Source organism: Leucopleurus acutus (assembly GCF_964270905.1).
Source record: "Leucopleurus acutus genome assembly, chromosome: 20".
Lineage (NCBI taxonomy): Eukaryota > Metazoa > Chordata > Mammalia > Artiodactyla > Delphinidae > Leucopleurus > Leucopleurus acutus.
In genome coordinates this window covers 48,189,264-48,214,586 of record NC_139162.1, presented here as the reverse complement: position 1 = coordinate 48,214,586, position 25,323 = coordinate 48,189,264, and the positions used below count along the sequence as shown (strand labels likewise).

The window sequence follows — 25,323 nt, the reverse complement described above, 5'->3', positions numbered from 1 at the left end:
GACTAAAACTAAGACAGACAAAGCCCTCTGTGTACCCTTCCCAGTCGCAACCTCCTTGCTTCCCCCAGAGGTAACCCCTCTCAGGAGTGGGGTATCACTCCCCTGCATGTGTTTACACCTTTACTGTAGACACATGTGTCCCTAACAGCACACGCTGTTGTTTTGCCTTTTGAAAACAAGCCAGCCGGATCCTGTCATAGTACATTTCTTCTCATTTTCTTGTTGTTTCTGAGATGCAGCCATGTTGACAAGCAAAGCTCGGCCTCTTCTGCTGTGTGCTACTCCGTTGACTGACTATACCTCAAGTTATGCATCCCTTCTCCTGTAAATGGGCTTTTCGTCTGTTTCCCAGTTTTTGCTACCAAAAATCTCCCTGCCATGAATTTTTTCATGGTGTCTCCTTGTGTGTGTGTGCGCGCGCGTGTATGAGATGGTCCCCTAACTGCTCACAAACATCTAAACAACCTCATGTCATTCCCCCACGCCCCCACCCCTCAGGCCTCATTTTCCTCCCACTTGACCTACAATAATGCTCAAAGGAAGCTGGTCACACATAAGTGACTTGGAATCCCTGCTCCACCACCAGATGGTATAAACTGGGCAAGTAACAGTGATGGTGTTCCCTCTCTGTGATGGCCTCAGCTTCCTCCACTGTAAAATGGGGGGTGGCCTACCTTGCCCACTTGTGGAGAGGCTGAAAGAACACCGAGAAAGAGCCCATCGTGGCCCTTTGGGTGTCGGGAACATACACTTATGTCACAACATCAGGGAGAGATTTTTATCCTTATCTCTTGAATTAAAAATGCCAAATCTTGGAAAGGGAAGCCACCACCTAGTCACGGAGCTGGTGGGCCTGCCTCACGTATTCCTCATGAGCATTAACAGTAACTAACATTTACTGAGCACCTACTACGTGCCAGGCCCTGTGTTCAGTGCTGTGCATGCGCAACCTCTTTAAATCCTCTTTTCCAACCCCAAGGAGGGAGGACACGGAGGCTCAGAGAGGGGACAAGTTTTGCCCAAGGCCAGTGAGAGGAAAGACCAGGCTCGGAGCCACCCGCGTCCCCTGACCACCTGTGCGCAGCAGGCACCCCGAACTCTGGCTCCCTCGGGCTTCCTTTGCAGTGACGAGCCAGGCCTTAAACCAACCTCTTCCCCCACCCAAGCAGCCTCCTCTCGGGGGAGTTGTGGCGGCCACAGGTGCAGGGAGCAGTTCCTCCCCACTCACGGCCTGAAGCCTCCCGGCAGGGGCTGCCCCCAACCTGACAACCAAAGGACCCAGCAGCGGGGCCAGTGGAGCCCATCTCCGAAGGGCTGGGCAGGAAGTGGGGCGGGGTTTGGGGCTCGGCCGAGGTGGGATCTGGTACCCCAGGGCCGCTGCCACCCAGACAAAACAACCCACTGGGAGAAGATGCCTGGGGGTCCCCGAGCCCGCCAAACCCCGCATGCCACCATCTTTCTCCTCTTGATCTTCGCTGCTGGCATGGGTACGTGGTCAACAGGCAGGTGCTGGGGGGAGGTGGGGGGGGGGACTGGGAGACTGTTGAGAGGGCCCAGGCAGTGGGGACGGGAGAGGAGCTGGCAGGAGGGGTCTAGCAAAGACCCCGTAGAAACTGCATCTGCTTGACCGTCCCAAGCAGGCCAACGGGAGGCTGGAGGGGGGCTCAGCGAAGTTGAAGGGGCATCCCCCGTGGGGGAGGCAGGGCGAGAGACACCTTCCGCACCCCCTCGTCCCCCCAGATCAAAATAAGGAACTAAGGCTGCCCTTGACTGAGCTCCAGAGCTGGGGGCAGGGAGGGGACTGTGGGCAGTGCTCAGTTTCAGGGGAGAAAAAGCTTTTCTCCTTCTCTGCCTTGAATCCCGGTCACCATCCCCTAGGTAGGGAACCCTTCTCAGTGCTGGGGGAGCCGGTGACCTTCCCCCTTCCTCTCTCACGCAATGCCAGCTGGCAGGGCTGTGACCACCCCGTTTGACGGAGTTTAGAGAGGTGGCCAGTCACCCCAAATTTCCACTGGGAGCTGAGTTTGGAGTCCGTGACCCTCAGGTTGCTGCCTCTGCCGCCACCTCTCTCCTCCTCCCGCCACAGACAGCCATGTGGACTGGCCCGAGGGCAGCGAGGGCGCGGGGCGGGGGGGGGGGGGGATAGCGGCACAAGAACTGGGGCTTCCCCAGCCTGGGCCACCCAGCCCCCTCCCGCCAACCACCTAGCTGAGGCCCTCCCCTAACGCCCAGCCCAGCCCAAACACTGAACTCACCCCTGGCACCCAGCTTGACACACACAAAGTTACGCAAACGGAGGACAAGGGGCAGGCCCAGGGTCACAGGGCAGGACAGACTCACAAACCGGCAGGAAGCGGCCCAGGGCCAGGGGGCCTGGGTTCGAACCCCTGAGCCACTCCTGCCGCCCTGGGCCTCAGCTGTCACACTTGTAAAATGGGAAAATGAGAGAACCGACGTCTAAGGGTTCTGTGACAGTTATACACAATATATAAAGTGCCAGGTGTGTGGCCAGGCTGGGGCTGGGGTGAGAAAATAATCTAGGAAGGCCTGCAGGAGGAGGTGATGCCCAAACTGATTCTAGAAGGAGCTGCCTGGCCAGGGGCACTGCTAGCACTGGGGACCCGACTACCCAAGTGCCAGTGAGCTCAGTGGGGCCGACGCTCGGAGCAGGTTTGGAGAGGGTGGCAGGAGGTGGCTCTGGGGAGGCGAGTGGGGACCCCCCCAGCAGTGTGTCACTCACACTCTTCTGCACACACCCCCGCCACTCACACATGCACACACACAGCCAGGAGCGCTGTAGAAGCAGGGGCCGGGCTGGGCCTGTGTCTCCATTCACGGTCCCTCACGCATTTGCCTCTCCGCAGGCCCCAGGTGCCAGGCCCTGTGGGTGGACTGGGGCCCACCATCGGTGACAGTGAGCATTGGGGACGAGGTCCGCCTCCTGTGCAGACACAACGGCAGCAACCCCAACATCACATGGTGGCACATCCTCCAGGGCAACTCCACGTGGCCCCCGATGATGGAGCTCTCAAGCCCGGGCCCCAAGGGCGAGCTGGTCATCCAGCAGGTGACCAAGAGCCACAGGGGCATGTACAGGTGCCAGGTCAAGGAAGGCCAGAAGGTCCAGCGCTCCTGTGGGACCTACCTCCGCGTGCGTGGTGAGTGCACAGCTCCCCACAGCTGGGGCCATACCTCCGCGTGCGCGGTGAGCGCACACCACTCCACCGCTGGGGCCGCTGGCTTCCTCACCTGTGACGGGGGGTGGGGGGGGGGTGGGAGGGGTGGGGGGTGGAGGGGGGTGGGGGGGTGGAGCCAGTGCCTGAGCTCCTGCATCTCGGGCATCCTCACTCCCCGGCTCACACACGGTGGCTGATTGATTTTCTCACCTGCAAGGTGGGGACTTCAGTGGTCTTGGGCCTCGATGCGGGTGTGGCCAGGAGGCGAGGGGAGGACTCGAGGCGCTGGGCTCTGAGCGGCACTCCCTCCTCACAGAGCCCCTCCCCAGGCCCTTCCTGGACATGGGCGAGGGCACCAAGAACAACATCATCACAGCCGAGGGCATCATCCTGCTCATCTGCGCCGTGGTGCCTGGGACGCTGCTGCTGTTCAGGGTGAGCCACGCCGGGGCCCAGCGGCCCCCTGAGTCTGATGGTTCCGCCTAAAACTTGACAGAATGGCAGCTCCCCCCCTCATAGGGGCTGTGAAGGGGTCAGGAATTTAATATAAGGAAAGCATTTTACATGGCGCTGGGCCCGGAGGGGCGTCCTGGCTCAGTCTCCCCCCAGGGTTGTCCTCACATTCCCCGCCCCCCACAGAGATGTCCAACTCTCCCCGTCTACCCAGGAGTGCCGTCGCCTCCAGATGTAGCCAAGGCCAGGGAAGTTGGGGGCTGGTGTCCTCCCAGAGTCTCTGGCCAGCACCAGTCTCTCTTTAGGGCGCGGGGCAACTACAACCATTTACTATTGTTGTTGTTGTTATTCGTGGAGAAGAACAGGCAGTGGCGACAGCCCAAAGGGCACTGGCTTGGACCCAGAGAGACCTGCCATTTACAGGACATGTGGCTCTGGGCATGTCCCTTACCCTTTCTGGTAAAGCACCTCCTGGCCTCCATGAGGGTCTGAAAACACATTCTCTCCCCCGTTCACGGAGGCTCCCAATTCCCCAACAGAAACGGTGGCAGAACATGAAATTCGGGGCAGATGTCCAGGATGACTATGAAGATGAAAATCTTTATGAGGTGAGTGGAAGGTGGGGACAGATGCGTGTCTGTGGGCGGGGCTCTTACGGGGTTCCTCCCTGAGGTTGGCCGGGGAGCAGGGACCCAGGCGTCCGGGCCCTGAGGCTCACCACCCCGTTTCCACCCCAGGGCCTGAACCTCGATGACTGCTCCATGTATGAGGACATCTCCCGGGGCCTCCAGGGCACCTACCAGGATGTGGGTAGCCTCCACATCGGAGACGTTCAGCTAGAGAAGCCGTGACCCAGCCGGGCTGCCCCCCCAGCTGGGCACCCAAACCGTGTCTCACCCCACTTCCTTGGGACCCGCTCTCTTTTCACAATCTTTCCTGGGAGTATCCTGACTCAACTTCCCCCTTGGGAGTGGCCACTCTTCTTCCCTCTAGACCGTCCTCATCCCCTCCCCACACCCTAACTCAATCCTCCCCTTACTGCCTTTCCCAGGCTCCCCCCCATCCAGCGGGTAATGAGCCCTTAGTCGCTGCTTCTAGGGGAGCTGATTGTAGCAGCCTCATTAGTGTCACCTCCCCCCTCCCTGCTCTATCATGGCCACTTAGTGATAATAAATCCTTCCCAACTGCAGACCTTCGCAGGAGTCACGGATCTCATGGGGACCACTCCCCCTCCTCCTCTGGGACCCAGAGGTCCAGGACCTCAGCCCCCTCCTCCCCCAGCTCCTGACCACTCCCCACACCTGGGACCAGGTAGCCAGTCTTGGCTGTCCCCTGGAAGAACCAGGAAGTGTCTTGGGAAGGTCCCCAACCCAGGCCATGTGCCTGAGCAGAGGGGGACACAGAGGGGACCCAGGTAACCATATTCATTTATGCGTATTTAAGTCCCAAAGACACAGTGGACTGTCTGGTGAGACTGGTACCAAATTCTGACCATGGCCACACCTGTTCTCTGGGAGTGGACTTGTAGAAGCGGGATTTGGAGAGTTCGTGGCCCTAAACTGGGGATGGTGGGGAAATCCGGAGGCGGTTGACAGAGAGGGACAGAGATAGAGTTTCTGAGCTAGACAGGGGAGGGAAATCGAGACAAGGATAATGATGGAGAGACAGAGCAAGTGAATTGAAAGACACTGAGGAGAAAGGGCATCAGAGAGAGACAGAGAGACAGCAGGAAGAGACGGGAAGGAAAGAAGGGTCCGTAGAAAAATGGACATCGAGAGGCTGACCCTTGAGACTCTAGGGAAAGCAACAGTTGGGGAAATGACTGATGGCGATGCAGAAAGATCCAGACCCAGAGAATGGGAGAGAAGGCTCTGAGGAAGAAAGTGACAAAGAGTTGAAAAGACAACGGGGAGAAGCAGGGGCCTGGGAGCGGGAGGGAAAGACCTCAACGGAAAAAGAGAGACAGACACAAAGAGAGGAACACGGACAGACACACACAGAGGCAAAAAAAAAAAAGAGAGGAAGACCAAGAGACACACAGAGACGGAAAGCAGGGGCGGCTGCTGCGCGGACTGAGGCGGACGCAGGGCCCCCCGCCTCGCCAGGGAGGTGATGGCCGACGCCAGACATATATGAGAAAGGTGAAACCCGCGCCCCGCGGAGGGGCAGGCGGACTCAGCCGGCAGAGGTCGGGCGGGTCCCGGGCGGAGCGGGGAAAGGAGGGGCGGGGCTGGCGGCGAGAAGGGGAAGGAGGCGGAGGTGCCGGGCGGGCCCGGGGCGCGGGCAGGAAGCGGGGAGGGGCGGCGGGGCGGGGGCCTCCGGAAAAACGCCCCAACTTCCTGCCCCGCCAGAGCCAGGAAGCGGGAGCCGGGACATCGGGCCCGGGATCGCCGAGCCCGACCTCGGGCCCCCCGCCGGTCACCTCCCCGCGCGGACACCAGGTACACCGTCCCTGGCCCCGCCCGGCCTCTCTCCCCTCGGCTGCTAGGGGAAGTGGGGAGGAGGAGGGAGGGGGCTGGGCGCTGCCGGCAGTGAAGGGGCCTCCTCCCGGCCCCGCTGAGCCAGCAGGCGCCCCTCCCTGGGCCTCAGTTTTTCCATCTGTCAAAGGGGACAAAGAGAGGAGAACTAATACTTGTTCAGTGCCCAGTAGGTGAGATGAGGGCTGCGAGCCGGGGGTCAAGGCTTCCCAACTGTCTGGCGGAGGACGGATGATCACTCCCATTGCACAGGTGGGGAAACTGAGGCCCAGGGAGTAAAACCGACTTGTCCCAGGTCACATACATCGTGAGACCGAGTGGAGTTGGGATTTGAACTCGCAGGTGCTTTCAGCTAAGCGCCGTCCTCCAACCCCGCATGCTTTAGAGCCACCCAAAAGGAAAAACGACAATAACAGGGTCATAGGCCGTTGTGAAGCTGAAAGTTGCAGAACGCGTTTGAAAGCATTTTTTGGAAAGGTCTTTTTCTGGGTCATGAGTTATACCCTGGGAGATGGGTTGCAGGGGCACAGAACTGGGGATCTTTTCCCATTGTACAGATGGGAAGACTGAGGCCCAGGGAGAGTTAATTACTTTTTCCAGGTTCCACTGCCTGTCAGATGGGAAGGTATGCTCAAACCCAGGATTTTTGCTTTGCGGCCCCAGCGGAAAGTGTGAGGCGGGGTGGGGGGCAGTGCGGGGAGAATTAATGTACGAGCGTTGGGAATTCAAACGGTCCCAAGTTAGGGCGGAAAGATAGGGTAGGGATCCCAGTCTAGGGGCGAAGGGCCGGGGCGACTCGGTGTTCTCGGATTGAGCACTGGTCTGGGGGCTGGAACCATCCCCACCTCTGGCGTGGGGGCGGGGGGCAGGGGGTAGGGGGCGGGGCCCATAAGAGTGACGGGGGCAGTCGAGATACGGAAACGCCAGCCCTCCAAGGCAGGCCAGAGCGGCCCTATCTGGCCAGCGTGGCTCAGTGGAGAGCTAGAGCGGCCGACAGGAGGAGTAGAGTCTCCTGGGCTGGAGCCTGGCAGGAGCGGGCTAGAGCGGCTGGCGGGAGGAGTGGAGCTGGAAGCAAAGGTGGACTCTGGGGTGGCTAGAGCGACTCGGAGGCGGGGGTGGGGGAGCCCAGAGCCGGCGCGCGGAGGCTTCGGTTCTGGCAGCAGCGGTGCTTCTCCTCCGACCCGGAGCAGGTGAGGGACGCGGCCCCCGGCGGGCGTCACACCCTGACTCCACACGTCCTCCCCAGCATTCCTGACCATGCACATTGCCACGTTCCCTGTAGGATTTGGGGCCGTGTACACCCGCCACGTCCTACATATGATTTGGGGCTCGTGTACACCCGCCACGCTCCATGTAAATTACAAGGTCCTACAGACCCTCCAGGTTCCTGCTGCCCCCCCCCCCCGCCCCATGGAGGTCCGGCTCCTTACAGAATGTGGGGTTTCCATGGATCAATAGCATCCGCTAGAATCCGGGGCCCTGTAGATCCTGGGTCTCGGGGACCACCACACTCCCCTATAGAACTCTGGTCCCCTTTTAAGTCTCCAGAGATCCCGTAAACTGGCTGCTTCCCCTTAAGGACTTATGATCCTGTGTGATCCAGGGATCCTTGTAGATCCATAATATGTCAGATAGAATCTGGGTCCTTATGCATTCCAAGGGCTCACCTTGACTACTCAGTGTTTTAGGTTCTTTAAGGCTCCTAGAGGTTCATCCACTCAATATCTTATAGGTTGGAGACCAGGCTCATCCACTCAATATCTTATAGACCCTGAGCCCTGCAGAGAACCCAGGCACCCATGTAGTCCTCACACATGCCCGCTTTGCTCTAGGACCCCCACCCTTAAGGACCTTCTGAACCTGCCCTCATCTCCACAGCCCCATGCACATAGCACCCCCTCTGCTGGACCCCAGGGCTTGTCAGTTGCCTTTAGATCCATCTGACCCATCATTCTCTAGCCTTTGTGGGACCACGCCCCATCTTCTAAGCAACCACCCCCCTCCCCAATCCTCTCTGAGCCCCAGGCCTCTGGGAGGCAGCTGAGTCCAATCTGTACTCCTGCCCAGGCCACAGTGCCCACATACCCCTGACTCCCAGACACCATAGGGAAACCTGACATGTCTCAGCTTTGGTTCAGATTTCAGTTTCCTAAGGTCGGGGTGGGGATTCCCCATGCTCCAAAGCCACACATTCTGGGAGTTAAATGCATAAATTCTGGAGCCAGACTGCCTGGGTCGGAATCCTGGCTCTGCCTCTTACAAGCTGTGTTGCAGTTTCCTCCTCTGTAAGATGGGGATAATAATAATAAGAAGACTGATTTCACAGGGTCACTGAAAGGACTGAGTTAATATCTGTCAAGCATTAATACTGTTCCTGGCACGTATTTAATGGCACTTAGTGTACATTAACTGTTAACTGTTATTTCCTATCATTGTGATGAGGAATAAAAGAGATAATACACATCAAATGCATGTTCCGGGGCCTGCCTGGCACGTAAGCATTTGCTCAGATAACGTGTGTGTCCTCACTTTTGCCCTTTTGGAATCTTCCCTGCCTCTGTCAAACTTTTCCACCCCTGAGTGGGATGAACAGGGACCCTCCATGTCCATGGTCATGCTTTCCAGCCCAGAAGTTGCAGCTGATGGCCTGGTGAAGGTTTTCTTTTTCTTTCTTTTTTTCTTTTTTTAAAAAATATTTATTTATTTGGCTGTGCCAGGTCTTAGTTGCAGCATGCGGGATCTAGTTCCCTGACCAGGGATCGAACCCAGGCCCCCTGCATTGGGAGCACGGAGTCTTAACCGCTGGACCACCAGGGAAGTCCCCAGTGAAGGTTTTCTATCTCGGATGGGAGTAATAATAGCATGGGGGTGCTTGCGGTTTTGAGGGTTCAGTGATTTACTCTGTGAGAAGCACTGAGAGCAGTGCCTAGCACACTGTGAGTGTGATGTAAGTTCAGCTCTCATAATAAATTACTATTATTTTTCTGCCTTGTTTTGCAAATTTATTTATGTGAACGTTTAACAATGCTCAGATCTTAAGTCACCCAAGCTTGGATGTTGAACAAATACACTTTATGGAAAAGAATAAAAATGAGGCCTGCTTGGGTGAACCCATAGGATGGCATTTGGACACTCCAGAAAGCATCATTGTTTAATGATCATAATCAGAATCCCAGTGCTAGGGAGGAGGCCTGTGGAAGAGGGAGAAGGGTGGGTCTCCAGCGACTAGGGATATAAATAGCTTTGGGCTGTGGGGAGAACCCCCCCCGCACTGGTCCACCCCACCCCTGTTTCCACAGCGCCTTCCCACCTGACACGGGCTCGAGTGGCATTAGTCAGACTAATTAAGGACACAGAAGACGTCAGTGGGAAGACGCGGGGAGAAGTGGAGCTTCTAAGGGAGACAAGATGGGAGAGACAGCGAGAGATGGGAGGGAGAGAGACGAGAGACAGCAAATGAGACAGTGACACAGACAGGTGCGGGGACAGTGGCTGCAGGAACCAGATGTGGGGAGACAGGCAGAGGCTGAGGGGAAAGACAGGTAGCAAGAGAAGCAGGGGTGGGGCCTAGCGGAGGGGAGGCAGGGACAGTGGGAAAATGAGACAGGTCTGAAGGAAAGGCGAGAGAAAATGAAGACACAGGGAGAAGAGAGTCAAAGGCATGAGGCAGATTCAGTGGAGAGGCAGCTGGGGAGAGGCGAGCCGGCAGACACACAGACAGACCGGACAGGTGGACATAGGGTGAGAGAGATGGACACCCCTTGGGATGAGCTCTCTGAGGACCATCCCTTGTTTTCTGGGATGGAAGCCGGAAAGATGCCAGGTCCCTGAGGGGAAGAAGTGGGGTCGAGGACTCTTGGTCCTGAGGGAGGAGGGTTCACAGTTTGGTTTTCTCGTGTGGAGGGAGTTGGGGGTTGGGGGATTTGCCATTGTGACTTCCTGTCACAGGAAGCAGGGCTGGTGGGTTCAGAGGCAGCACCCTGCCCCAAGCCTGTCACAGGGCAGAGCAGAGCCCCAGGCCCCAGTTACCTCCCTCCCAGCCCCCCTTTAGCCTTTCCACCTCTGCCCGCCCGCCGGCCCTGCCTCCTCAGGACCCAGCCCCCAGCCCCGCGTCCATCGGGGACCCGAAATCGCAGGCTCTCACGGACCCAGGCTCCTGGCCTCCAGCTTCCCCCCCGCCCACAAGGCTCCCTGTCCTTGGGCTCCCTGCCCTGGCTGGCCTCTGAAGGGCTCTTTGTCGCCACACAGAGGCCCCATTGAGCTGTGGAGGCCGCGATGGGGGTGGAGGCTGTTTACTCACCTTGGCACCTGGGCCAGGAATCTGTGAGTAACCGCCCTGGGCCGCCCTCTGCCACCCCTCTAACCGCGGCCCCTCCTCTTCCCCCAGCCCTGCAGAGCCCATGGAGGCCGAAGACGTCGCCCGAGGGGCGGTGAGTGGAGAGAGTGGAGAGAGCCGGGGGGTGAGGGTACTGGGGGGCTGTGCGGTGGGGAGCACTGTGGGCTGAAGCCATCCTTCCCCTTCCACAGGCCCCAGGGCCCCCCCGGCCTGGCCTGGTGCCCATCAGCATCATCGGGGCTGAGGACGAGGATTTTGAGAATGAGCTGAAGACGGTGAGAGGGAGGGGAGGTGGGAAAGTTTCTGTCCCAGGCTCCCTGGGGCCCCAGCCCTCAAGTCCCAACCTCAGTGTCCCCTCTCCCACCTTGGGTCCTGTTCTCTGTCTTCAGATGCTGTCACTCGGCCTCCTCTCACTGCCCATCTCTCTTTCTTTAATCTTCCTGGTACCTCCTTCCTCATCCCCTCACCCCATCCTCAATGCCCCCCCATTACAGCACAGTCTCTCACCCTGTTTAACCCCAGTTTTTATCACTGCCCCGCCCCCTAATTACAGCACAAATCCTCATTCCATCTCTCCTGATTTCTGTCCTCTTCACCCACCATTGTAACATTAAATCTCATCCATTCTCCCCAACCCCTGACTGGCCACCATCAGCACCCCACCTGCCAGCTTGGATCCATCGGGAAGTACCAGGGAAGAGGGAGGGTCAAGCCCCAAGCCCCTCCTCTGCTCCCCACTGTCTCACTCCCATCCCCACCCCCAGAACCCCGAGGAGCAAAACAACCAGTACCAGAGCCTGGATCAGGTGAAGCGGCGCCCGGCCCACCTCATGGCCCTCCTGCAGCACGTGGCCATGCAGTTCGAGCCAGGACCCCTGGTGAGGGCGGGGCTGGGCAGGCACGGGGCGGGGCGGGGCGGGGACCAGCCGCAGTGCTCAGTGCGTTAGACCAGCGAGGATGATCCAGAGCGCACAGCTTGAGAGCCAAGAAGCCCACCACGGGATGCAGACAAGGATGCAGGTGCCCCGTGTAAATTTCTGAGCAGTGGGCGCAGCCCGGGAGAGTAGGCACGGCAGAGTCTCGGAGAGCAACGGAGAATCCAGCAGCCTGGCGGAAACCATGCCCCCGGCCGCCTTCCGTGCCCACGGCAGCATCACCCATCGGTGACAGCGCCTTTTCACAGACTCTGGAAATCAGATTCTCTGCACGTGCCACCAGTCAGTCCTTCAGAGCTGGTGGTTGGGAGAAAACCGTTAGCCTCCTCGGGTCTAGGCGGCACAGTAGGCTCTGGTCCAGAAACAAGGAAACTGCTACAAGCAGCCCGCGAAGCAGAGGGAATGTAACGGATGACCCGGAAAACTTGTTATAGGGCAGAAAATACCGGGGAGGTGTGCATGCAGAGCCATGCCATCTGGGAGACACCTGCAGAGTCTAGAGAACCCAGCAGGTGGCTTGGGGAGGGAGAAGCCACAACATTGGCTGGAGGGGGCTCTGTGCACCAGGGTCCTGTCCCAAGAAGACCCCGTGCAGCCCAGCGCAGGCTGGGAGCTGGGCTTAGCCTAGGGCACTGCTCTGTACTGGAAATGCGTGGTAGATCTCTCCAGAAAACAAGGAGACTGATGGAAGTGGCAGGGAGGGAGGCCTGGGGGGGTGCAGAGAGAAGAGCGTATGGACTGACACCAAAGCTTCAGAAGCTGGCAGGCAATCAGGAAACTGCCAGAAAAGTGGCTGCCCCCGCCCCGGGGCATGGAGGCTCTGGCCCTCTGGCAAGGGAGTTCCCCTGCCGAGCCTGAGGGTTTCTAGAACTTGAACTCCTGGAATTTAGCCCAGGGATTGTGCTGACTGCTCTGTCCCTTTTTTTTTTTTTTAAAAAGAAGATGTTGGGGGTAGGAGTTTAGTAAGCTATTTATTTATTTTTGCTGTGTTGGGTCTTCGTTTCTGCACGAGGGCTTTCTCTAGTTGTGGCAAGCGGGGGCCGCTCTTCATCGCGGTGCACAGGCCTCTCACTATAGCGGCCTCTCTTGCTGCAGAGCACAGGCTCCAGACGCGCAGGCTCAGTAGTTGTGGCTCACGGGCCTAGTTGCTCCGCGGCATGTGGGATCCTCCCAGACCTGGGCTTGAACCCATGTCCCCTGCGTGAGCAGGCAGATTCTCAACCACTGCGCCACCAGGGAAGCCCTGCCGTGTCCCTTTACAGATGTGGAAACTGAGGCCTGGCCAGGGCCAGAGGTTCGGCTCAGGTGACCCAGATGGCCTTCGGCATTTTGAGATTTGTCCTCACGCTGTTTCCTCACCTCCTTGGCTGGGGGAGGGGCCGGGAGATAGTCGTGGTCCCTTGGGCTGCTTCCTGTGGGCCTCTGATGGAGTTTTGCCTTATGGGGGTGTGGGGAGGGGGCAGGCATAGATTACCGGGGCGAGTCCTTAGCACACTGAGACCATGTCCCTTACCTGATGACAGTCCCCCAGGAGCCAGGACAGGTTGGAGGCCCCACAGCATTGCCAGTGTCACCCAGCATAGGGCTGCCACGTAGGCGACCTCAAGGCGTGCTTGATGAGTGAGTGAGTGAGTGAGTGCCCTTGTCCTCCTGTTTATGTGCTCAGTGCCGCTGTGTACTAGGCCCTGTCTGGGACACAGATGAATCAGAACGTCCCCCCTGCCACAGACACACAAACACACACGCACACACACACACACACACACACACGCCCTCAAGTAACTCACGGTATCGCTAGGCAATGGGGAGCAGTAGAGACAGGCTGCCTGAGATCCAGTCCCAACTTTGTCACTGACTAGCTGTTTTTGCATCTGTAAAATGGGATAACGGTAGTCCTCCCCGTGACTAAGCAGGTTAATGTGGCTAAAGAGTTTGCACAGCGTCAGGTACACACCGAGCCCGCTTACTGTAGCTGGGGGAGGCGTTAGCAGCAGCCGAGAGAAGCCAGACCAAAGAACCATTTCACAGGAGAGAAAATGAACGAAAGCCGCGGTGGCCTGGGGAGGCAGGCGGGGGCCTGGTACGGGGATGGGGGACGTCAGGGAGCTTCGCAGAGGGTTTGCGCCCTGAGGCGTTCCAGGGGCAGGGGGATGGGGGACGTCAGGGAGCTTCGCAGAGGGTTTGCGCCCTGAGGCGTTCCAGGGGCAGTGCGGTTTGGGTGGGGTGGGAGGAGGATGCGTCATGCTTCGTCTCCCCCAGCTCTGCTGCCTGCACGCGGACATGCTGGGCTCACTGGGCCCCAAGGAGGCCAAGAAGGCCTTCGGCGACTTCTGCCACAGCTTCCTGGATAAGTGTGCGGTGAGAGACACCTTCGGGGGGCCCCATCCCCCGTCCCCTTCACCCTGGGCAGCCAGCCTGCTCCTCCCAACCTCCAGCCTGCTGAGGGCAACGTGAAGGGCGGCCTGGTCTGGGGAGACCCTGTGCCAGCCTGAGCCCCCCCCCACTGCTCCCTCCCCTCAGAGCATCGTACCCACTGGTACTTGGGCTGCCATCCCATTGATCCCAACACTGCCCCCTTCACTGCCCAGTCCTCCCGTTCACTCCGTTCTCTCCCCTGAGCAGATTCTGCGGGTGACGGTCCCTTCCACCGTGGCCTTTGAACTTGGTAAGGAGAGGAGAGGGGATCTGGGGATGAGGACGTGTTCTCTAGCAGGGACCAGGAGACCCCCGGGAGGGAGGCCGCACTCTCATGCTCCCAGGACAGGGGCTTGTCCTTCCTTCTTCACGGCCCCCAGAGCCCAAGGACGCATAGCTGTCAGAGTCGAAGGGTGGGCGGGGAGTCGCAGCCCCTGGAACTGGCCGCTGTCCCTGCAGACCGCACGCGGCCCGATCTCCTCTCCGAGGATGTCCAGCGGCATTTCGTGCAGGAGGTGGTGCAGACCCAGCAGGCAGCTGTCAGCCGGCAGCTGGAGGACTTCCGCTCCAAGAAGCTCATGGGCATGACACCCTGGGAGCAGGAGCTGATCCAGCTGGGGGCCTGGGTTGGGCGGGACCGTGCCACCTATGAGGCCCGGGAGCGGCACCTGGCCGAGCGGCAGCTGGCCCACCTGGAGGACATGCAGTGAGTGGGACCAGCCCCTCCGCAGCCCAGAGGGCGCCCCCTGCTGCCCCGTTCCTTCCGCTTCCAGGCTCCCTCTGCAGCTGCAGCGTTTATTTCCCAGCATTTGGGTTCCTCCCCTGACTTCTGGGGCCCAGCCCTGGCATTTTAGTCCATCTGGTTTTGCATCTTCCTTTCCCAGCTTTGGGGTCCCTCCTAGTTTCCGGGTCTTGTCCACGGTCTTGCATTCAGGCCTGGGCTTTGGGTCCTGTCCTTGCAACTCTCACGACCCCGGGTGAGAGTCTGGCCTTCAGTGATTGTCCTTCGCAGATGTGTCAGCAGCAGCCCCCCCCCCACCGCCCCCATCTGCCTCTCCTCTCTCCCTGTGCCAGCTTTGGAGGGGACAGGAACCTGGACAATTGTGCTGGGTGGTCAGGGACCCCAGGCTTAGCAAATTTGTTACCAACTTCTTTCTTCTTCTTGCAGACACACCATCTCTAACGATGAGGAAAAGAGGTGATGGAAGGAGAGAGGCCGGCGGGGAGTTTGGTTTTCTGGGCCCGAGGGAGGAGGGCCTGCCGCCTAGGGGCCTGGGCGTTGGGCAACACCTCTGGCTCCATCCTCTAAAACCCTCTCTCTCCCCCCTTTCCTCAGATACTCAGCAGGAAGTGGTCGTGGGGCTGGTGTGGGCAGCGAGCGGAGGGGGAGCTGTGAGGGTGCCTGCATCCGTGGGCGTGCGCGTGGCGGTGTGTGTGTCTGTGCCCTCACCGTCCCCTCCCCACAGTGCTGCTGTGCTCAGTGCCATCACCCTGTACATGCGCCACCTTGGGGTGCGGACCAAGAGTGGAGACAAGAAGTCGGGGAGGAATTTCTTCCGGAAAAAGGTGCTTCCCCGAGCGCCCAAACCTGGCCCTTACCTCCCCAGAGACCCCCAGGGAGCCTGGAGACTCTGCACCGCTGGGGTCGGATCCCTCTTTGTTGGCATCGGCCCAGAAATGCCCAGCCCCCTCCTCCCCCCACCTTCCATAGGTGATGGGGAACCGGCGGTCAGAAGAGCCGACCAAGACCAAGAAGGGACTGAGCAGCTTCCTGGATGCCGCCCGCTGGAACCGGGGAGAGCCCCAGGGTGAGGTGCCCAGCCTCAGCCCCGCCCCGACTTCCCCATGCTGCCCCCACCTCATGGTCCCGTCTCTCGTTTCAGCCCCAGATTTTCGACACCTCAAAGTTGAGGCTGATGGTAATAGTCCTGAAGCTAGAGCATCCGTCCTGGGGACCTGAGAGAGGAGGGCAGGGGACCTACTAGGTCTGAGGGAGGAGGGGCGAGGGGCTGGGACTCCTGGCTCTGAGGGTGGAGTAGGGGTCTCCTGGGTGATGGGCCAGCATCTTGGACCCCAGGCCTTTGTGAATTAGAGTCGCTGGACCCTCATATTCCCCTTTGTCCTTCACTGCCTCCCCAGGTGAGAAGCCAGGCCTTACAGAACGTAAGGGAGGTCTGGGGGTGCCCTCCCGGGACCGGAATGTCGGAGCCCCTGGGCAGGACACCCCCGGAGTTTCTCTGCACCCTCTGTCTGGGGACAGCCCTGACCGGGAACCAGGTGAGAGTTTCCTGGGCCCCGCAGCAAAACAGCCCCTTGGTTCTCTGCCCTCCCTGCCCCTGGTCACCAGGGTTATTGATAACCCACCCCTTCCCTCGGTTTACCCTTTCCACGGCTTTCTTCGCAAGCTCGCACCTCTGTTCTGGTGACAGGTTTCCCCACCTCCCTGGACTACGTTTCCCATCAGCCCCCACGGCTTCATTTCCCAGAACCCTCTCTGAGTACATTACCAATCAGCCCCCCTTAGATGGTGAGCCTGGCTGCTCCATGAACTTAAGGTCTCACACTCCTTGGGTGGCTCTCAGCCCGCTGGATCTCAGACTGCTACTTGGCCAGGCCTGGGTTCAGACCCTGGCTCTGCGCTTGACTTGTGTTAGATCTTGGAAGTCACTCCCCACTCTTTGAACCTCAGTCCCCTCACCTCTAAACGGGTACATTCTCTTCCCACGAGTCCCAGTTGAGTGTTGGGAGAATGCATGGATGTGGAGGCATCCAGTCTCCTCCCCGAGTGTGAGGCTGGCACCCTAGTTTTGCAGCGTCTGCACCCACTGAGCCCCACCTGCCCATGACCCTGTTCTCAGAGGTCTTTCCGTCTGTCCGTCTCCCACTGAAGTATAGAGCAGCCACTTGGTGTCGGCCAGGCACTGGATGGCTTTAGAGGAACGGAGGCCCCCAGGGTGTGGGTCTCACCGTGGCAGGGACCTTCCAGCCAGCCTTGCTTTCCCCACCCGCATTATCCCCACAGGTGTTGACGCCCTCCCGGAGCTGGGGGACCCGCCCCCGCAGGGCCCAGCCAGCCTGGAGCCTGCAGCGCCCCTGGAGAGCACAGAGGAGGGTGCTGACACGGAGAGGTGCCCAGGGCCGGGTGCAGGGGAGGTGCCGGGCGCAGGACCGGGCTATGCAGTGCAGGGAGGGTGTGTGTTGGGGGTCGCACTGCCACTTGCACCTGCCTGTCCCTGAGCCAAGCCGTCTCCACTCTGCCCCGCTCCTCCCTCTTTCCGTCTTCTCCCTTTTTCTTCCACTCTGTCTTTCCTCATCTCCCCTTTCCTTCTCTTCTGCCTCTCCTTCCTTTTTCACTGATTTTCTCCCTCCCCGTCCCCCCTCTCTTTCTCTCCTTTCCTCCCACTTCCTCTGCTTTCCCTCCCCTCAGCTCCTCCTGGCCCCTCTCCCTCTGCCCCCACCCTCCGCCCTGCACTTTTCCATCTTTTCCCTCTTCTCTCTTTTTTTTCCCCCCTTCTCTTTTAAGCCTCCAGCCCAGCTGCCTTGCTCCTGCCTCCCAGTGCCCCTTCCCTCCATCCCCCAGCCCTCTGTGCTCTGTGCCTGGGGGCCCTGTCCCCCTCACAGTTGGGGGGCAGGCTCTGCCCCCTGCCTGTCCTTGTGCCGCTGCTTTGGGGACCCTTTGGCGGGTGGGGGAGGTGAGTTGGGTTCCATCTGGGTCCACCTCTGACCCTGTGCCCCTCTCTCCCCAGAAGGTGGAAGAGGTGGGTGCCTGGGCCCTGGGTGGGGGGAGGGCTAGCCCCTCCCCCATTTCTCCCCTTCTCCCCATGGGCCACCCCCTCCCCTTCACCCCTGTGAGGGGTGGGTGGGCACGCCACCCTCAAGCCGAAGAGCTAAGTATTGAAATCCCCCTTCCCTCCCTCAACTCCTGCCTCTGTCCCCATCCCCCTGCCTCAGGGAAGGGAGGGGTCAGTTTTGTGCTCCATACTGGGTTCCCATCCCCTCCTCCACCAATTTCAGTATCCCTTCTGGCCACCCCCCTCACTGCCCCAGCACCCCAAAGTCACACTGGTCCTTCTGACTCTCTCCTCTCTTCTGTTGCATGTTTGATCTCTGTCCTGGTCTCTCCCTGTCTCTGTCCCTGTCCTGGTCTCTCCCCATCTGTCCCTGTCCCGGTCTCTCCCCGTCTCTGTCCCCGTCTTGGTCTCTCCCCGTCTCTGTCCTGGTCTCTCCCCACCTGTCCCTGTCTATCTCTGTCCTGGTCTCTCCCCGTCTCTGTCCCTGTCTTGGTCTCTCCTTATCTCTGTCCTGGCCTCTGTCTGACTCTGTCCTTGGCCTCGGGGTCCAGGCTGTCGGGGCGTCTGGGGCGCTCGGAGAGCCTGCGGGTGAGTGACCGCCGCCGGCCTTCCCGGGGCAGCCTCGGGGCTAAGGGCCGGGGTGGGGGCCGCTCCCGGAGCGACGTGGACATGGACCCCAGCTCCGCCACGGCCGTGCTTGGCCCTGCCCGACGAGCCACGTACGTCACTCCTCCCCCCCCGTCCACTGAGGCAGCCTGGAGAGTCAGGGAGGCCGGGGTGGGGGATCTTTGCCAGAATCACCAAGAGCTGGGTATCAGATGCTGAGGTCACTGAGGGCCTCCAGTGGTCCCAGGAGAGGGGTAAGAGGCTTCTTTCCAGATCTGGGGGCTGGTCTGCGGCCCTAGGGGTTGGGGTTGGACACTATAAAGAGTTGAAGGCTCTTCTCTGGGATGCCCTGCGCTGGGGCCCTAATGAGGCCTCTGTCCCACAGCCCTGAGCCTGGAGACGAGGGGGAGCCGGGCCGATCGGGACTAGAGCTGGAACCAGAAGAGCCCCCCGGCTGGCGGGAGCTCGTCCCCCCAGGCACCCTGCACAGCCTTCCCAAGAGCCAGGTGAAGCGGCAGGAGGTCATCAGCGGTGAGTCACCTCCTCCAAGCCACTGTGGCCGAGGACACAGCCCAGCTCCAGCAAAGTCAGACAGACGCAGGGAGATGTCCATCTCGGTGTTACTTACACCGGGCAGAGCTTGAAGGCAGCCCGCTTCTGACGGAGCACCGTTTGTTAAGTAAATTGTGGAATATTCCATGGAACGGGAATGCGGCCATCGTTGAAGTGACATTTCCGAAGAATTTTTTGTAGTGCAGGACAGTGTTGATGTTAGGAGCCAGACACGGTCTATAAATTTGTATTTCTAGCGTGAGCCTTTGTTTCCTCATTTGGGAAACGTAGGCAGTGATAGTTCCTACCTCAAGAGACTGTCACAAAGATGAAGGTGAGACGATTAGTGTGAAACGCTCAGCAGTGGTGGGCCCAGGGTAAGAGCATTCAGATGCAGCTGCTGTTACGACTGGTCTTCAGCGCTCGGGGGACAAAAAGGTTCCCACCCAGAAAAGTTTGGGAAGATAATCAATACGTTAGCAGTGCTTACTTCTGAGCAGACAGATGATGGGAGTATCGTTTTTGTCTCGATCCTGTGCTGTGATTTCAACTCATTTGTGTGTTGAGGGGAGTTTGGCAAACGTACAGTCCTTTTGGAAGCTCATTTGGAAGTTAATTTACAGATTACTTAATAGTAAGAAGGGTTCTCATTCAGAATTTTTAGGGCAGTAGATAAATGCTTTTTGGGTCACAGATCCTTCTGAGGATCTGATCAAAACATTAGCAGTGCTATCCGATAGAACTTTCTGGAATGACGGTAACAGGCAATATCTGTGCTTTCCAGCATGGTAACCACCAGCCATGTAATGGCGGTTGAGTGCCTAAAGTGTGGTGAGTGCAACTAAGAACTGAATTTTGCATTGCATTGCATTTTAATTAAGCAATATTTGAAGAGCTGTGTGTGGCTCGTGGCTACCACGTCGGACAGCATAGCGGTTTCTCTCACCAGAAGAATATACATACGTAACACACAAAATGGTACATTTAGTCTCCGGGGACTTTTGAGGCCCCTGGAACTCGGGCCATCAACCTGTGCAGAGAGGGGGTCATTGTGCCAGAAACGGAGCCTGAGAAAACTTGCTGGACGGTTAGACATAAAACACAGCTGCAGGCAGTGAGGAGACCGACTTGTCTCAGTTTGCCTGGGACTGTCCCAGTTTTAGCACTGAAAATCCCATGTCCCGGGAAAACCATGGTGCGGGGCAAACCGGGACCATCGGTCGCCTTTCCTGGCTGCCCCAGCCGGAACAGAAAGGCAGTGGGGCTGAGGAATCCTCAGTGGCTCGTTCAGGGGCACGTGACTCCACCCAGGGAGAATCATCCCTGTCCCGTCCCCTCCTCACTCCCCAGCCTGCCTCTGACAGTGCCCCCCATAGTTTGCACGCTCCCCAACCATGCCTCCTGCCCGGTGGCCCTGCAGAGCTGCTGGTGACAGAGGCGGCCCACGTGCGCATGCTCCGGGTGCTCTATGACCTCTTCTACCAGCCCATGGCGGATGGGGGCTTCTTCTCCCTGGAGGAGCTACAGAACATCTTCCCCAGCCTGGACGAGCTCATCGAGGTGCATTGTGAGTGCAGGGCTGTGGCCCTACGTCCCGCTGCCAGCTCTCTCCTTCGTTGCCTCAACGACAAACCCTGGAGCCTGGTCTCACGGGCAGCCTCTGTTCCAGCTCTGGGGACGACCCCACCCCAGAACCCCAGAGCTCACGTTCTAGGGACACATCCTCCACAAGCATGTGGTGGGGAGTGAGGGAGGGACAGGCCCACCGGCCCCATGGATCAGACACACCCACCTGCAGCCCGACACCCCCACCCCGCCACTAGCTCCCGACCAGCTCTGCATCCAGTCTCACGGGCCCTGACAGCACCCCCTTTCCTCTCTGCTCTCTGCAGCCCTGTTCCTTGATCGCCTGATGAAGCGGAGGCAGGACAGTGGCTACCTCATTGAGGAGATTGGAGATGTGCTGCTGGCCCAGGTGAGGGTGCCCCCCCTTCCCCTCACCCCGCCCCCTCCTCCAGGCTGCGGACCTGAAATGCAGGCCCCAGGAGACCAGGTCTCAAGCTTTCAACCCCTTTAAGACCCAGGGGTCTGGGCCCCTAACCTGTCCTCCTGTCTAGGCTGCCATCCCCATGTGAGGCCCCGCTCCCCCCAATCCCACCTGAGACACCCTCCCTGGCCTGAATCTTGCTGTAGTTTGATGGTACCGAGGGCTCCTGGTTCCAGAAAATCTCCTCCCGCTTCTGCAGCCGCCAGTCGTTTGCCTTAGAGCAGCTCAAAGCCAAACAGCGCAAGGAGCCTCGGTTCTGTGCCTTCGTGCAGGTGAGGCAGGGGTCTGGGCCCCAGGGTCCCCGGGGAGGGGGGCCGGCATCCCGGTCCCCAAGGCCAGCCGCAGCAGAGCCGCCTCAGCACTGCCGTCCCCGCAGGAGGCCGAGAGCCGCCCCCGGTGCCGCCGCCTGCAGCTGAAGGACATGATCCCCACGGAGATGCAGCGTCTGACCAAGTACCCGCTGCTTCTGCAGAGCATCGGGCAGAACACAGGTAGCCACAGGCCCCGACCCATGCTGCTGGGCCTCCGCCCGCTTGTCTCTAACCTTGGCCTAGGGACTGGGAGCTTCCAGGGTTGGGGTTCACCGGGGCTGGTCTCCCCCTTGCCTGCAGAAGAGCCTGCGGAACGGGAGAAAGTGGAGCTGGCGGCCGAGTGCTGCAGGGAAATTCTGCACCACGTCAACCAAGCCGTGCGCGACATGGAGGACCTGCTGGTGAGCCTGGGCGGGGCCCCGGGCCGGGCAGGGGGTGCGCGTGGGCAGGACCCCCGGCTTGTCCCCGTCGGGGTCACTGTGGGCCGGCCCCAACTCTTGGCTTGTCGCAGTGACACTCCCTTCCCTTCCCTGCCCCAGCGGCTCAAGGATTATCAGAGGCGCCTGGATTTGTCCCACCTGCGGCAGAGCAGCGACCCCATGCTCAGCGAGTTCAAGGTGGCCCCGCCCCCGCCCCACCTGCCCTCCCCTCTCCTCCCCTCCGCCCCGCCCTGGGGATTCTCTGATAACACAGCCAGGAAGCAAGAGGGGCCCCTCAACCCTGACGCCCTTCTCATTCCCAGCGGGGCAGCCCCCCCTGACCCCATGGTCATCCCCACCTTCCCCTGCCCCGCCCTCACCTTCACTGACCATCACTCCTTCCTGCCTCCAGAACCTGGATATCACCAAGAAGAAGCTGGTCCATGAGGGCCCGCTGACGTGGCGGGTGACTAAGGACAAGGCTGTGGGTGAGCGCCAGGGCCGCGAGCGGGGGGCCGCGGGGCAGGGCTGTCCAGGGAGCGTGCTGAGCACGGGCCTCGCCCCCTGCAGAGGTCCACGTCCTGCTGCTGGACGACCTGCTGCTGCTGCTGCAGCGCCAGGATGAGCGGCTGCTGCTCAAATCGCACAGCCGGACGCTGACGCCCACACCCGACGGCAAGACCATGCTGCGGCCCGTGCTGCGGCTCACCTCCGCCATGACCCGAGAGGTGGCCACCGGTGAGGCCCCAGGCACAGCTGTCCCCGAGGCAGGGGAGGAGCCCTCCAGGGAGCCCGGCACGCACGTTCTGGCCAAGGGGAGGCCTGGCAGCCCAAGGCCGAGGCTGTGAGAGGGGGGCCCTGGGCTGGGCACGGCAGGGCCCCAGGCCGGTTGTGGCTTTACTGAGTGAGATGGGGAACTGCCCCAGGTTTTGGCACAGATGAGCAGCCAGTTCTAACTGGTATTTTGAAAAGACACCCTGGCTGCCTCTTGGGGGTTGTAGGCAGCAGGGGTGGGAGCTGGGAGCCCAGTGAGGGGCCGTGGTGGTGGGAGTGGTTCCAGGGGTCTCATAGGTAGAGCCAGACTGGGGGCTTGTTTCCTGATTAGGTGAGGGAGGGCTCCGGAGGGGGGCACCGGGGGCGGGGCGGGGGGTGAGTTGAGTCGTGGGAGCCACCAGGTGCCACCGTGATGGGGGCCTTCCCCAGGTGCATGTTGGGATGGCCCTGGCTTTGAGCCTCACCTCTCCCTCCCCCTGCAGATCACAAAGCCTTCTATGTCATTTTTACCTGGGACCAGGAGGCCCAGATATACGAGCTGGTGGCCCAGACCGTGTCGGAGCGGAAGAAGTGAGCAGCTCTGGGTTCCAAGAGCGGGGGGAGGGGGAGGAGGCCCAGGCCCCCGGATCTCTGGGGACAGGGGGTGGGTGGGAGGTCCTGGCACAGGGTCTGGGGGCTCTGACTGCCGAGGGGCTGCCCTGTCTCCCCAGCTGGTGTGCCCTCATCACTGAGACCGCTGGATCCCTGAAGGTCCCTGCCCGCACCTCCCGACCCAAACACCGGCCCAGCCCCAGCAGGTGAGGGGGCCGGGGAGGCAAGTGGAGGGCAGGGGGCAGCTTCCCTGTGTGTCCCCAGAACCTGAGCTCCAGCCCAGTCTCCACGTGTATGTGTGTGTGTGTGTGTGCACGCGCGTGCCTGTGAAGGTGTGTACATGCGTGCACCGACCCCACCACGGTCCATCTGTCTCCTATCCAGGCCTCTGTCTTCCACCAGCCGGGCCTGTCTGTCTCCCTGTCTCCCAGCCTTGACCTCTGTCTCTGTCTCCGGGCCTCCCGCCTCCCCACCTCTAGTTCTCTGTCTCCCTGCCCCTGCTGCCCACCAGGGCCAGGGTGGCGGAGTCACCCAGCACTTGCTCCCCCCAGCACCCGTGAACCCCTGCTCAGCAGCTCTGAGAACGGCAACGGTGGCCGAGAGATGCCTCCGGCTGACGGTAAGCCTAGATGGAGGGGTGCCGAGTGGGGGTGGGGTGTCCACAGGAAGCCCAGCAGGATCTGAGTCCCCTGCCTGCTCCCCGACCCAGGCCGGATGGAGAGAATCTTCAGCGCCCTCCTGCCCTTCTGCAGACCAGGCCCTGAGGGCCAGCTCGCCGCCAAGGCCCTTCAGAAAGGTAGCTCAGCCCCACCCCCGCAGGGCTGCCCCCAGCCGGAACAGTGCTTTCCAACCTGCCATACGGCCAGCCGCCAGAAACAAATGCACCACATCCACCTCCTGCACCACTGTCCTTGGCGGCCCCAAGTCCCTCTTCCTTTTGCAGTCCCGTCCCTTCCTTAACCTTCAGTTTAGCCTCTCCCTGGACCCATCTCTGTCCTCGGTGCCCTCCGCCCCGCCCCCACCCTAGCCCCAGCCTCACCTCTGCACCCCCTTTTGCAGCCTCCAGCCCCTTCTGCAGGTCTGGCCAACCGGAAGCTCACTCCCACCCGCAGGCCCCTGGCCTCTTTCCCACCCCTCACCTCCCACCCATCCCAGCCCGAGCCCTGCCTCTGACTCTGTCCCCTTGCCCCTGTCCAGTGCTGTCCCTGAAGCAGCTCCTGCTTCCCTCGGAGGAAGACAGCGGGGTGGGGCCTCCGCTCGAAGGCGATGGAGTCCCAGGGGGCGGCCCCCCAAGCCCAGTACAGCCCCAGGAAATTCGGGAGGAGCTGCTCAGCCTGGAGGAGACCATTAAACAGCTGGAGGTGGTGGCCTTGGGGGGGGGGTGGGGAGGAAGGGGGCTGACTCAGTGGAGGGACCCTTCTCATTGAGGATCCCCAACCAGGAGGTGGAGGAGGAGTTTTGCCGCCTGAGACTCCTCCTGTCTCCACTCGGGGAGAACACTGTCCCCCAGTCTGGCTGTACCTGAGGACCCCTGCCCCAGGCAGGTGAGTGGGGGACTGGGGGAGCCAGGCACCGCCTGGAGAGGAGGGACCAGAGTGGCTACCTCAGGCACTTGCCGTTGCACAGCCCCATCCATCTCTCTCCCTCTGTCTTTGACTTTCGCATCTCCCCACTCTGCCTCCTGCCTCCATCTGTCCGTCTCTGTCAGTTTCTGTTTCTCTGGCTCTTTTGTGCTCCTTCCCCACCCTCCCTTTCTCCCTGTCTGTTTCTCTCTCCATCTCTCTCCTCTTTCTCTCCATCTCTCTTCCCATCTCCATCTCCCTTCTTCTCCTACATTTCCCCCTCCCCCCAGGCCTTTTCGCAAGAAGGAGAGGGCCACCCGCCACTGCACAGCTGCCGCAGCATCTCCAACCCCAAGGGCCTGAGGAGAGGGAGCCAGGCTGCCAGGGCCACGCCTAGGGGGGCCCAGCTGGGATCACTGCCCCCCGAACCTCCCACTGGCCTCGGCCTTCTCTCCCTCCTGCTTGGGGGACTCAGGGCTTCATTCCATGGGGGCACTATCTGGCCCCCATTCCTGGGCCATCTCAGTATTGCCCGGGGTGGGGGGGCAGCCCCCACCCCCAAGTGCCTTTGCTCTGTTTTTATACCCTGAATTGGAGGTTTATTTTTTAATATATATTATCTAAGGAGAGGTCTGCGTTTGTGAGGGCGGGCAAGGGCACGGGCGTGGTGTCTGGGACCCTCCACAACTGTCTGGCATCACTTCGTGCGTCTGTCCTACCCCGTCGCCTCTGCCTTTCTCCAGTTGTTCATTCATTCGTCCCTGTGCCTTGACAGTGACTCCCCAGGCCCCCCCCCAACACCCCTCCCAGCTCCCACCCCCGAGCCCACTGGTCACGCACGACAACGCTGGGTGCCCTGCATCTCACACTTCTTTCTG

The 25,323-nt window shown here is 60.3% G+C and overlaps 2 protein-coding genes across 4 annotated transcripts; both read left to right on the top strand.

The window, feature by feature from the left end:
• Nucleotides 1–1,411: 1,411 nt before the first annotated feature.
• CD79A (CD79a molecule) lies at nucleotides 1,412–4,726 on the top strand (the record flags this gene model as incomplete). Its single annotated transcript, XM_082862847.1, has 5 exons — nucleotides 1,412–1,487; nucleotides 2,865–3,158; nucleotides 3,493–3,611; nucleotides 4,169–4,237; nucleotides 4,367–4,726. The coding sequence occupies 5 exons, from the start codon at nucleotides 1,412–1,414 to the stop codon at nucleotides 4,478–4,480; spliced, it is 672 nt and encodes a 223-aa protein (XP_082718973.1). The 3' UTR covers nucleotides 4,481–4,726.
• A 1,239-nt stretch (nucleotides 4,727–5,965) lies between these two features.
• On the top strand, nucleotides 5,966–25,064 carry ARHGEF1 (Rho guanine nucleotide exchange factor 1). Of its 3 annotated transcripts, XM_082862208.1 has the most exons (31): nucleotides 5,988–6,070; nucleotides 10,494–10,536; nucleotides 10,634–10,717; nucleotides 11,207–11,320; nucleotides 13,637–13,735; nucleotides 14,000–14,042; nucleotides 14,252–14,498; nucleotides 14,961–14,990; nucleotides 15,259–15,358; nucleotides 15,504–15,600; nucleotides 15,676–15,711; nucleotides 15,932–16,069; nucleotides 16,815–16,920; nucleotides 17,539–17,550; nucleotides 18,135–18,302; nucleotides 18,575–18,720; nucleotides 20,162–20,308; nucleotides 20,634–20,716; nucleotides 20,935–21,060; nucleotides 21,165–21,279; nucleotides 21,400–21,500; nucleotides 21,639–21,716; nucleotides 21,931–22,006; nucleotides 22,089–22,256; nucleotides 22,775–22,862; nucleotides 23,003–23,089; nucleotides 23,435–23,502; nucleotides 23,593–23,679; nucleotides 24,081–24,244; nucleotides 24,325–24,427; nucleotides 24,736–25,064. In XM_082862208.1, the coding sequence occupies exons 2-30, from the start codon at nucleotides 10,507–10,509 to the stop codon at nucleotides 24,406–24,408; spliced, it is 2,922 nt and encodes a 973-aa protein (XP_082718334.1). In that variant the 5' UTR covers nucleotides 5,988–6,070; nucleotides 10,494–10,506; the 3' UTR covers nucleotides 24,409–24,427; nucleotides 24,736–25,064. The 3 variants fall into 3 exon arrangements, with proteins under 3 accessions (XP_082718333.1, XP_082718334.1, XP_082718332.1); XM_082862207.1 differs by lacking the exons at nucleotides 17,539–17,550; nucleotides 18,135–18,302 and having other exon boundaries at nucleotides 5,966–6,070; XM_082862206.1 differs by lacking the exons at nucleotides 5,988–6,070; nucleotides 17,539–17,550; nucleotides 18,135–18,302 and adding an exon at nucleotides 7,248–7,296.
• The last annotated feature ends 259 nt before the right edge of the window (nucleotides 25,065–25,323 follow it).